Source organism: Babylonia areolata, chromosome 18, assembly GCF_041734735.1.
Source record: "Babylonia areolata isolate BAREFJ2019XMU chromosome 18, ASM4173473v1, whole genome shotgun sequence".
NCBI classification, from domain to species: Eukaryota; Metazoa; Mollusca; class Gastropoda; order Neogastropoda; family Buccinidae; genus Babylonia; species Babylonia areolata.
Genome location: NC_134893.1, coordinates 53,206,217 through 53,219,424, shown reverse-complemented (window position 1 = coordinate 53,219,424; position 13,208 = coordinate 53,206,217). Strand labels below are relative to the sequence as shown.

The 13,208-nt window shown below is 38.9% G+C and overlaps 1 protein-coding gene across 1 annotated transcript in view; it reads left to right on the top strand.

The window, feature by feature from the left end:
- The window catches only part of LOC143292908 (pleckstrin homology domain-containing family A member 8-like), a 24,363-nt gene extending 11,858 nt beyond the window's left edge, over window positions 1-12,505 (top strand). Inside the window, exons 9-12 of the mRNA XM_076603592.1 lie at window positions 307-365; window positions 1,156-1,298; window positions 3,446-3,578; window positions 4,924-12,505. Coding sequence (XP_076459707.1) covers window positions 307-365; window positions 1,156-1,298; window positions 3,446-3,578; window positions 4,924-5,121 — 533 coding nt within the window. The 3' untranslated portion in view covers window positions 5,122-12,505. The remainder of the gene's footprint in view (window positions 1-306; window positions 366-1,155; window positions 1,299-3,445; window positions 3,579-4,923) is intronic.
- The last annotated feature ends 703 nt before the right edge of the window (window positions 12,506-13,208 follow it).

Genomic DNA, 13,208 nt, shown 5'->3' with positions numbered 1-13,208 from the left:
TGTGGCCCCCTGGTTAGTGCCCTCTTTTTCCGGCAGCCATCTTGACTCCTGTTCCTGTGCACTGCATACGGCTAAGTTTTTTTTACGTATTTTATACGTTGTTACCTGTGTGCACATGTCAGATGAAGGATATATGAACAGGAAGAATTGAAATCAAAATGTGATAGGGTTAAAGTACTGAACAACAGACAAATACACTAACCTGTGATTTTACCACTGAATCAACTGAGCATTTGAGTTTTGTGTTGCCTAAATGAATGTTTGGCCATTTCGTTTCTACATTAATTCTTTTGTTTCATTCCACAGATAAACTCAACAGTACTGCCTTTGCTCCAGTGAAAATGGATTTTTCTGGGAATATCAGGGTAAGTAGCATGATTCAGGGAATATTGGATTAAGTCAGAAAATAAAAAAGTATATTTAATATATATACTTATAGATGTATAGATATATGATATTTGTGTGCTTTCAAGGTATGTATATTTGTTTTACCGTACTTCTTGCAGTATAGTATTTAAGCAGTGAGATCTCTCTCTCTCTCTCTCTCTCTCTCTCTCTCTCTCTCTCTCTCTCATGTGCACGTGTACATACATGGGCACATACACACACATCATCATCACCATCACTATCATCATCATTTACACAGTAGTCAGTCACAAACCAACAAAGATATCAATGGCAAAACGGCACCGTTCTTGAGACTGAAGACTGAAATCCAGTGTACAGACTTGTCTGGACATGGAACAGGCTGCGGCAGTTAGAGGATCGGCTCTCCCTGGCATAGTGTTTCTGATGATGATGTGTCGGACTTCTGTCCTTAAATACTGCTTGCACACACACACACACACACACACACACACACACACACACACAAGCACAACCACCACATACATCAACAACAACAACAACCAGAACAACAACTAGTTGCAGGGAAAAAACCGATCAGTTTCCACTTCACTTGACCCAGGATTTAACTTGTATTGACAATGAATTTACTTAAACTTTTGCATCATTTTGCATCATTAAAAAAAAAAAAAAAAAAAAAAAAAAATTCACACAAAAATACAGATAATGAATGGTTAATGCCTTTCACCACCACATGGGAAGCATGCTTTGCACACTCACTTATACCGTGGTCATGATGTGGCGTGACAGAAGATACAGCAGAAGCAGACAAGTGCAATAGCAGCGGGGTCCCCAGGCTACCCCTCCGTACAAGCAATGGTGCTGTCCGAAGTAACTGCCAGGCAACACACCAACTCCAACTCCGCCACTGTGGCTCTGCGCTGGCTCAAAAGGTGAGGGAGTCTCCAGTTGCTGTGGGTTTCTTGTTTCTGTCTTTTGTACCTTTTTTTTTTTTTTTTTTTTTTTTTTTAATTTAATATCATAATTATTATTTATTTATTTATCTATTTATTTATTTATTTATCTTCTTCTTCTTTTTTCTTCTTTTTTTTTTTCTCTCTCAAGGCCTGACTAAGCGCGTTGTTGGGTTACGCTGCTGGTCAGGCATCTGCTTGGCAGATGTGGTGTAGTGTATATGGATTTGTCCGAACGCAGTGACGCCTCCTTGAGCTACTGAAACTGAAACTGAAACTGTACCTTGTGTGTTAATAGTTTCTGTATTGAGGACTTCCCAGTGGGTTTCTTTCTGTATGTATATGACAGTATCTGCAGACTAATCTGTACACACTACACTACACTACACTGCACTGCATTGCACTACACTACACTACACTACACTACACTACACTACACTACACTACACTACACCAAACCACACTGCACTACACTACACTACACCAAACCACACTGCACTACACCACACTACACTACTATACTATACTATGCTATGCTATGCTATACCATACTATACTATGCTATGCTACATCTGCTTAGAAAAAAATATGTGGTATAGATGTGAAATTTCTTTGAAAGAAAATGAAGTTCCAGAAAGTCTGACGATACATTTGATATCAGTATTGCAAATTCTATGCAGATCATGAAAGGTGACCACGGGTGTTCAGTGCTGGCACTTTAGTTGGCCCTGCGAAAGTTCGTGAACCCAGGAAGTAGGGCATGGATATAAATAAACGCGGCTGACAAACAGGCCGCGCCAGCAGCACTCGCTGTACGCTTGTTCGGCGGTAAATCTGCTTTGTTTCTTTCGCGCATCATCTCCTCGGATGGATCGGAAATAACGACTAAAGAAGTGGTTTTCTAAAAAGAACACAAAATAATCTTTCCATTGACTCCAAACACAATATGTTTTCTTACATAGCGGTTGTTGCGGCAACGGCTGAAACATAAATGAAGAAAGAGAAGAGAAGGATAAGCAGAAACATGATCGCAAAAATCGTTAAGTTTAAATCCCTCTCTAAGAAAATAGGCGTTTAGCACAATAACATCGTAAATACACACAGAACATATAGCATGCCTGCATGCAGATTAGCTTACCTTTTGAGTTGTGCGATTTTTCTTGGCAGCACAACAAATGTTTAAATGAACACACTGTAGCATGGTGAGAGTGAGCAGCAGGGGGATGGAGAGCGGGGTGAGTGTCTGTCGGCTTATGGCACTGCCGTGCCCTTCATTCCACGAGAAAGACGAAGATTTTTATGGTAAAAAAAAAAAAAATGAAACGATGATGTTGATAAAATAATGAAATTGTGTAAATCAAATCAAACTGCACTCCAATAATACAACCAGGAATAGCAATAATTCAACTTTCTGTAATCGCTGCAGGAAATGTGTGGATGCTGTGAAAAGGTGGGAAAAGTGGGGCGGGGGCCGCGGGGCCGAGTGAAACAAAGAAGGCAGTGTCCCAGTTTGGCGCGCGGGGCCAGAAATACCGCGGCGAATGTGCCGGTCAGTACAGAGTGCGGTGGGAAAGTCTGGCATTAAAAAAATTTTGACCCAAGACGCTAGACGCTGCTCGGCCAACTAAAGAGCCGGATTTTGTGCTCGGCTGAGCAGCCGTGGACAGATGTTAACAGCACAAAGTCACACTCAGGCATACTTTTCAGCAATAAAACACACTGGCAGTTGTGTAGCTTTTGGAGGGTTCTCAAAGCCTGTTCAGTGCACTGAGTTTATGCTTTATGCATGATAAAAATTTATGTCAGACATTTGCCTTTTTTTTCAATTTTTTCTTCTTTTAAAAATTTTTTTTTTTTAGTAACAGTTTTACTTTTGCAAACAAACAACTTGATAGTTCTGTTTGGTAGAGTGCTGGGGTGGTTGCATGAGTGAACTTGGCAGCGCTAAAGTTTGCTTATCGTTAAGAATGTTCCTAACTCCACGATAAACTCCATATACTTAGGAACAGTCTTAACTCAGAGCAAACTTAGCGCTACAAAGATCGCCCCATGCATCCTTGCCTAGAAGTCTGACATTATTCATTGTCTTTCTGAGCAAAGTGATGGCATGTGGTTCCTGGTGGCAGGGGGTTGGAGTTCATCCGAGAATTCTTGCGGGAGGTGTGCTCAGGGGGCCCAGATCTGGCGGAGTGTGCCAGCAATGCCTACAGTCGCACCCTGAAGAACTACCATGGATGGGTGGTCAGGGGGGTCTTTGCTGTGAGTCAGGCGACAATAGCCTCTGTGTGTGTGTGAGTGTGTGTGTGTGTGTGTGTGTTAGATTGTATATGTGTTTTCTGTGCATATTTGGTGTTTGTGTGCATGTGTGTGTGCATACATGTGTGTGTGTGTGTGTGTTAGATTGTACATGTGTTTTCTGTGCATATTTGGTGTTTGTGTGCATGTGTGTGTGCATACATGTGTGTGTGTGTGTGTGTGTGTGTGTGTGTGTTAGATTGTACATGTGTTTTCTGTGCATATTTGGTGTTTGTGTGCATGTGTGTGTGCATACATGTGTGTGTGTGCGTGTGCTTGGTAGTGTATCTGTGCTCATGTGTGCTTTGGTTAAAATATGTGTGTTGGGACTGTTAATCATTCATTTGAAAGAGAAATAAAGGTACTCGTGTAAAAATCTGTAGTATCACTTAGTTGGTAGTGGCTAATTGCACTTGTAGCTTCTGCCAAAATACATCACAAATAAATGATATGTGGGAAAGACTCATGATGATATATATATATATATATATATATATATGAATGTTGGCACACTTACAACCTTGTTTGTTTGAGATGTCATCTTAAACGTGAATGGAAAACAAATAATAGAGTTAGAAATAACTTTGTCATTCAAATGTAGATCAAAGAAATCTGTATTGATTGGTTGCTCTCAACAGTGGAATGGTCAATAATGGCATTATTGAATTATAATGTTGTTGCGGTGCCTCACAGTCAAACATGTCTAAATTTCTGATTCCGGATCTGGAATGCTCGGGCATATCCTGCATAAAATGAAAAGTGCAGATCAGGGCCGGGTTGCATAAGCAGTCTTAGCAGTGGTAATTTTGCTTCGCATTAAGTATTTATTTTTTTAGCATTAAGTATTTTCCTAAGACTTTGGAATTAGTGAAGTCTTTTTGACTGGTTGAATGCAGTGAAGAGAACACGAAGACCATCATCATGAGAAGGCGGTGGAAATGGATTGAATGCAACATACAAAGAGAGCAAGGTAACATAACCCAGACAGCCCTTCACTGGACATCAGATGGTAGACACAAGAGAGGATGGCCAGAGAGCACCTGGCACAGAACTGTTAAAGGAGAACTCAAGACCCTGAAGCACACCTGGGGTACCATTCAGATACTAGCAGAAAGCAGACAAGAGAGGCAGTTCTTTATTGCTGTACTACATACCAAAGGGCATAACATGTAATAAGTAAGTACGTAAGTAAGAAAAATTCTGAACGCCAAGCAAAACGTGGTACTGCTAAGATAGCTTACACTACCCAGCCCGGGACTGTTCAGCTGGAGAGATAAATGCACTGCCATGACTGTGGTTGGTTGGGCAGGTGGCAGTGAAAGCGTTGCCGTATCGGTCAGAGTTCCTGAACCACCTGGCAGCTGGGGAGTGTGACAGCAGCAGCCCGCAGTACCTGCACTCCCTGATGGGGGACATGGAGGTGTTCCTGCAGCATCTCAACTCCGTCATCCTCATCATCGACGCCTTCTACACCAAACAGCAGCTGGACGTGCAGGAACAGGTGTGATGGAGACACCGTTTTGTGTGTGTGCATGTGTGGTTGTCTGCCCTTAGGTCCTGGAGCAGTTGGCAGAGAAGTGGTGGGAGGGGTTCGGTAAGGAGGGGATAGTTTGGATCATCACCTGCTTTAACAGTTAGTTGTTTTTGGGGGGGTTTCCTTTTATGGGGGGGCTGGTGGGGGGGCGGGGGGAAGGGACTGAAAGTGACTTAGCCATGTGCAGACTGTGGGTCTTGTTGTCGTTACAGAATACAGAATACTTTATTATCTCAATAAGAGAAATTCTTTTGTGGGGTAAAACACAGTAACAGTACAAGAGAACTAATGTCATTCAATATATATTCTAAAAAAGGTGGTTGTTCAGTGGTCAAGGTCTACACTTGGTGGCTTAACGAGGAATCTGGCAATAACAAAGTTGAATGTGTCAGTTGTCTGCTTGCATCAAATCAGCTGTCAGCTGATAACAGAGTTTCATAAAAAAAATCTGAATGTGTGTTGCTTGAGGAATAAATGTTCAATATGTGGTAAGCATTATTTTATAGGTCAAACAAACATACCAAAAAAAGAAAACACTATTTTTATGAACAATACAATAGAGAGAAATAAGGATATAGGTTTAGTCTGATATTTAAAGAAAAAAAGCAGCAATTATTTGGGCAGAAAATAAATTGTTAAAAGGTTACTGGTTGTGACTTCTTGAGGGACTATGATAGTCATAGAATAGATTGATTCTCTGGGTTGTGAATGTGGTCAGAAGAATGTGTGGGCTGGGGAAGGAGACTTTGCGACAACAAAAGCAGAGTCCACTGACTGGTATCTCATCAAAGAGAATTTATGATTTGGAGTTAGTTGAAGGGCAGACTGATGTAAGTGGGTCTGGTAACTGTTCAGAAGTGTGTGGGTGAGGTGACTGTTGCAGAATAAATTGACAGAATCTGGGGGTAGCATTCTGGTTTGTTGGGTTTTTTTGTGATTTTAGTGAGGGCATCTGTGGCTGTGGAAAAAAATGTTTAGCTGGGTTCTGTTGTGTGTTCAAGTTGGGTTTTGGACAAAGCTATCTGGTCAACAACATAAATTTATGTAAAAAGTGGTGTGTGGTTCACATGTTTGACATTTCTTTGTTTAGTTTGCTGGTCCTTATTTTGTTCAGTTTGGGGTTTTCTCTACATATCCACACGGTTCTCACGTTCTAGTACATTTACAAAACAGTTTCATTTTTAAGAATATTTCAAAAGGAGATGTTGAGCAACTTCACATTTTTGGTTAACTTCTTTTTGATGTTTGTTTTAAACTGGAAGGTTCATAACAACACGGTTAAGTTGCATTTTTTCTTTTAACTTGATCTTTTTTTGTCATTTCACATACTTGTTGCTTTGGGATCAAATGTGTGTGTGTGTGTACATACTTTTTTTTTTTTTTTTTTTTGCTGTCTACCCATCTGTCTGTCTGTGTGTCTGCCTCTCTTATGTAAACTGAACTGGGGTGTATGAATCAGTTGAAGTCAAAGAAGTCAGTGAAATTTGAGATATGAATCAGTAACCTGAAATAAAATGCACTTGTTGTGGTCACTCCAATATTTTGTTCCATGGAATATTAGCAGTACTTGAGCTTGTATCAAGCTCAGTAACTCAGTATCAAGCTCAATATTTGGTAGACTTATTATTTGTCATTATTATTGTTATTATCATTATTATTGTTCTTGTTATTATTATTAGTAGTAGTAGTATTAGTATTACTATTATTATTATTATTATTTAATTATTATTATTATCATCATCATCATCATCATCATTATTATTATTATTGTTGTTGTTGTTTTTACATTATCACTTTTATTTAGGTGACTGATGAGTGGTTATAGGTTTAATATGGTTCTCAATATTTCTTCTCGAGACAAAATTGACTTGCATGGGCTTTTCCCATTTGTGTGTGAAAATGTGTGTGAAAATATATATGTGAGTGTATGTGCATGCTAGCATTTGTGTGTGTGTGTGTGTGTGTGTGTGTGTGTGTGTGTGTGTGTGTGTGCATGTTTGCATACATGTTTGGGCATTTTTATTTTAATCAAAGTCCATTGCTGAGCTGCTTGCCTTGTTTTGGGTGGTTGTTTTTGTTTTTTGTTGTTTTTTTCTCCAAGTCTGGGTCACAATTGGAGGCTGAGTCTGGAAGGACATGGCTGATACACAATTGGAAACTGACTCAATTTTGGTCACACATTTAGATTGAGGACCTCAAGTCTCTGTGCAGGTGAAATCAGGAAGTGGTTTCCCCCCAGCCTCGTAGCCAAAACAGGATTTTACTGCCAGGGTTGACAAGAAATACTCTTCCCAGTTATTTTCTCCAGAATCAAATATCACACTTGGCCTCTGATTACTGCTTATCTGAATATGTCTGGTTCTGGCGAAGTGAGATGTCTCCCCTTGGCCACCATTTCAGAGGTGAAGGCAGAAGCAGTAAACTCAACATGTGTTTACTATTTCATCAGAAAGGAAAAGTGTTGCCATGAAATAATTGACAGTGTGCTGAGCTTTTTACTCCTAACTGCACTTTCTCAGTTTCTGTCAGGTGTACTCTGTCACCACTCACCTGTTAGACAAAAGGTGTTCCCATTAGAGTTTTCATAACGAAAATCTCACTGGTCATAGATATTCTTCACAGATGATCATGCTGAAAGATCCCATTCCGGAGCGGGAGTTGAAAGGAAACTCTCCTGCCCCAACTCTGTCATTTTCTAATGAGAGCTTGCTTGCATGTTAAGCTGCAAGTTAGTCTTGAAGAAGCTGAATACATACATCTGTGGTTAAGGCATATGCTTGAATTCACTATTACAACTTCAATGGAGTCAGCAAATTCATTGAAAACTGTTTATGTAAATGACAGAATGTGGAAGCACTTTCAAGCATTTATATTTTCAGATTTTCTGGTTCATTATTCCTCAGTTGATATTTTTGTGTTCAATTTTATGGGTACATAAAAGGATGTTAAACTTAGTTCTTTGGGGAATGTGCTTTACATAATAGCTATATCAGGGATTTTTGGATTTGTGGGAAGACTTTTAAAGTTTTATGCAGTGAATTCAGAATGAAAATAATGGTAATACTTCCAAGGTATTATGTAATGAACGGTTATGTATTATGTTTGTGTGTGTGTATCATGTCAGGGGGCTGACATTTTATTGAAAAGTCTACTTTATGAGCAATACATAATGGGTTGACTTGTTGCAAAAAAACATCTGTATTAAATGTGTAGAATTGTTGATTTAGTTTGAATTCACGGCTTCATGTGAATCATTTCTCTGTGAACATACATGTGTTTTATCATAGATGTGATGTAGCAAAGGTGGGAGTATTTCATTTAGGTTACATTTGTTGTCTGTTTTTATATTTCGCTTGTGTGATATTGCTGTTGTGGTTTGACGTACTTAGACATTTGGAAGGCATTCTTGTTTGGCTTTCTGTAATGGTCACAGGTTATTATACATCTTGGACATGAGTATTACTCAGCTAAAGTTTCAGATGTGATAACCAATCATATGAATTAACAATGGACAGATTGTCATGGCTTCTTCATGAGTCACTGAAATGCAGAGATGGCAAAACAATAGTCATTGCTTAATTTTCTCTGTGTGTGTGTGCATGCATGTGCCTGTGAGTGAGTGTGTGTGTGTACGTGCAAATGTGCATTCATGTGTCTGTGTATGTGATGTGTGTGTGTGTGTTAGAGAGAGAGAGAGAGAGAGAGAGAGAGAGCAACAGTGATGATTATGAAAACAGTAGGAGCAAACAGCTTTTTACTGAAGTCTGTTGCATGTTTTGACCAGCAATGTTTTAACAGAGCAAGGCAATATGCATCCACATGTCACAGCATGTCTTTGAACTACAAGGAAAAGAATCACCTTGACTTTTAAGATTGAATGAAAAATTGTTTTACTTGAAATAGAATTGGAGGATTAATTGCAGCTGGTAGCCATATTTCTTCCAAGGCAAGATTTTTTAAAATTGTATCAACTTGCCATGAGTTTCAGTTTCAGTTTTAGTAGCTCAAGGAGGCGTCACTGCGTTCGGACAAATCTTGAATGTTTTCATTTTCAGTGTTGGACAGAAGTAGGGGATGGTCTGTGATAGCATCTTGCTTCAGAGCCACAATCTCAGATTTTTACTGATTCTCCTCACACTTAAAAGTTTTATACCACGCTTGAATCAGTGTCAGTGAACTGCTGGTGAATGAGATTGTGATCTACTTAGGATAAACAGTTGCCAGTGTGAACATCTCAGAACAAGTGAACTTGTCAATTAAACAGTCCCACTGTCCAGCTTGTTGATTAACTTTGCTGAACAAATCGTGATAGTATGTCAAATGTTAAATGAAAAACCTGCTTTTGAAGATTAAAAAATGAAGTCATCTAAATATTTAGAAGCTGTTTGTAAAATTACAGATTAGTATAAAGGTCGGTCACACTATGTATGCTGATGAACTGGGGAGGTTGTAGATGGCATATTTCTTTAATTCTCATTCGTTTTAAAACAGATATGAGTATTTTGTATATCTTTTTGTTGTCTTTTCCTATTTACTTTTCTTGTTGTTTCTTTTTTTTTTTTTTCTTTTTCTTTTTTTTATTACTATTTTCACTTTTCTGTTTTTCTGGATGTGAGCCTTGAGGGCTGCACCTCTTGTTTTCACCTTGTCCTTTTTCAGGGTCCAAAAAAAGTATCTTAGTATTGTTATGCCAATAGAAACGAACACTTGACTGATGTGTCTTATAATGTCCATACAAATGCAGGAGCAGGAGTTTTCAAACTTAAGGTTTCCTGAATCTCTCTGGCTACATTTACAGTTTTTGCACATTTTTTGATTGAATTTTATACCATCAGCACTGTGACTACACCTTTTCACAGTCTGTTTCTGCTGAACTTTCTGAGACAGTTTGACTGTCTGACATTTAGAACCAACCCCGCAGTTTTCTGACATTATTCTTATGTGTGCAGTTTACAACAAGATGCACATTTTTCTTCGACATTATTCTTATGTGTGCAGTTTACAACAAGATGCACATTTTTCTTCGACATTATTCTTATGTGTGCAGTTTACAACAAGATGCACATTTTTCTTCTTCTTCTTCTTCTTTTCTTTTAATATCCCAAAAATATTGATAATTTATATCCAGATTACAAGATGCGTTCTGTTTGTGGGAAAAGAAAAGTGGCTGCACTGTAGCATTGTACATCAGAGCATACTTTTGTCTCAGAGACATGTCTAGTGTTTGATATGCTCAGACAAGGGCAATGTGGTATGCAGTGGTGAGAATGGAATGACTGCTTTTGTTTGCATTCCAGAAATAATGTATGATGATGCTATAGTAACAATTACAAATATCTGTGGTAATGCTGAAACAGTGTTGATATACTTATGTTGGAAATGTCAAGCTAAGTAAGACACCCAAGTGGTGACTCTTTCAGTGCTTGCTCCACTGTGATGCGTTGGACTTACAAAAGATTTGTCTTCTGTGTTTTCTCAAACACACATATAGACACACAGTCATATGCATGTGCATGCTTGTGCTTATTTTCACACATACGCATGCATGCCCACAAGTATGGAAGTATGCATAACTGTGTATAAACTCTGTGTGTGTGTGTGAACTGTATGTGTGAGTGTGTGCACACACACATGTGTGTGTGTGTGTGTATCCTTAAACAGACTTCAAGTGGGTTGTAATATATGTGTGGTACATGAATTGAAATGGTGTGAACCAGCACATGACCTATCTGCTGTCTTTGGCTGCAGTGTACTTTTGTCCCTTGCCTCTGTACTTTGCTGCTTTGTAATGGACATAAATACAGTTTGACAAGTAATCCACTACTGCATACATCTTTAATCAGTACAGCAAATAAATGCAGCAGATGCCAGTGAAGAATAATACAGACTGTCAGTGCATGCTGCCAATATTCTTTTCTGCATACACATGTATATTCCGCCTGCACGTGGAAACCTGTAGTTTCCCCATAACATTGAGTAGAAATTTGGGATGATAATAATGGCTAACACTGTGAACTAAAAGTGATAATTGAAAAATAATTCTTGTAATATATTTTGTGTAGTTATATCCACTTAAGATGCTGCACTTTTCTGGGTTTTTTTTTTTTTTTTTTTAAGTGATGTCATTTTGATGATTTTTGAACAGTCAGTGCCATTCCATTTTTTGATTTATCATCATTCCGAATCTTGAATGTAAAAAGGTCACTTGTGAATGTATTGCTGTTTGGGCCAGGGCCTGAGAGATCTTTCTGTGTACTATATATTGTATGAGTAAGGCAAATCTAGCATGGGAAATGAGACTGAATTGCCTGCTTGCGTTTGAACGAAGCATTTACTGGGTATGACTTGATTTGAAATTGATCTTTTTTGACTGAAGAAAAATCAGCTCTTTTAAGTCACACTGGAAGGTGGTTTAAATCTACCCATGGCATATAAATGCCAAAAATATGTCATGTATATCTCGGCTATGTATTGGTGGGAATTTGGGGTGTCTCTTGTAGTAAGCCAACTATTAAAGACAAAAATTTGGGATGCAATAGCTGGAAGAAATAGGCAGTTGGAGATTTCAGGTTTTGTTTGGATACCTCTTGGCTAAACTATGTCATAGTCAGGCCATCAGATTGCTTCAAATGGACACAACCAGGTCTTGAAGGTCACAAGCATGCAAATGGTCAGGTAATGATATGTGATTATTGATATGGTTTAAACCCATGGCTGTTTAACAGTACTCTTGTTTGTTTGTTTGTTTAATTCTGAACAAAGGAATTCACAGTCTGATAGATGATCCTATCCTCAAGCACAGAAGCTTGCACATAGTGGGGGTTGATGCCAGAACAGGCCTCCATCCATCCTAACTTTGAAGGCCAGCCAGTACAATGCTTCAGTGTGAAGACACAAATTGTGCCACTGAACACGCCTGTCTTTGCAGATGTTGTGTCATATTTGTTGATTTGATACCAGTTCGTCCATTCATTACATCTATTTATTTTCATTTGACTGTAATGGAATGGACACATATATCTGGTCTCCCAGACAGCTGTGGTCTGTGTTGTGTTCAGAACAAGTGACAGTGGAGATTATGTCAAGCACTTACTCACACATAAGCAGAATGAATGAAGACGGTGGTCAAATTTTGGCGTTTTGATAAATTTAGATTTTTTTCCTTGTAACATTGTAAACCTTTTTCGTTTGTCTCTGCCAAGAGCGCTTGTACATTGATGGTCGGCTTGGATATGTAGTGTATAGTACTTTGGTGAGAGAGGGAGAGCGAAAAACCTGTATTCACAGTATGTATTTACTGCTTGATTCAAATAATGCCTTTGTGTGTTCAAAATACATGTTGGCTGTTGAAAGGGAATATGCATGATTTTCTTGTTTTGGGTATTGGAGAAAATGTGATTGAAGCCATGACCTGATTAATTTACTACTCTGTCCATTTACAGCATAATTTGCTCATAAAATCGTGGAAGCACACACACATGTACATCCACACACAATCACAGACATCCACACACAGTCACAGATTGATATATGCGTACCCAGAGTTGAGTGTTCTGTGGGCTCAAATGGGAAGGCTACAATTATATAGTAAAATCTTAACCATTTGTTGGATGTGTCTTTGGAAGTGTTTTTCAGATTTCCTGACCCACTCAGCAGAAGACCGTATCTCTTGGGACTGGTTGGCACCCAGATTTTTAAAGGCAGTATGGAGAACAGCTTTGTCACTCAGTCCTCAGTCTAGATGGATCTCCTAAGCAGCATCCTGTTTGTGTTCATCACCATTCATCTTCATTATTTAGAAAAAAAAAAATATATATATATATCCCAGTCAACTCTGTAACCTTTCATTCTTTACTCCCATTGAGACTTCTGTTTCGAATTCCCGATCATTTTCATGCCTTTGATGAGTTCATGTCAAAAGCTTCAGTGTCAGGAGTACTGTGAGTGCTGTCATTGGACAAATGTGGCAGTGGTCACCACTGCAGGGAAGCAGTCACTTGGTCTGGCTCTGTGACGAAGTTGGGCACACAATGAATCAGAAGAGACTATAGGACACCAAA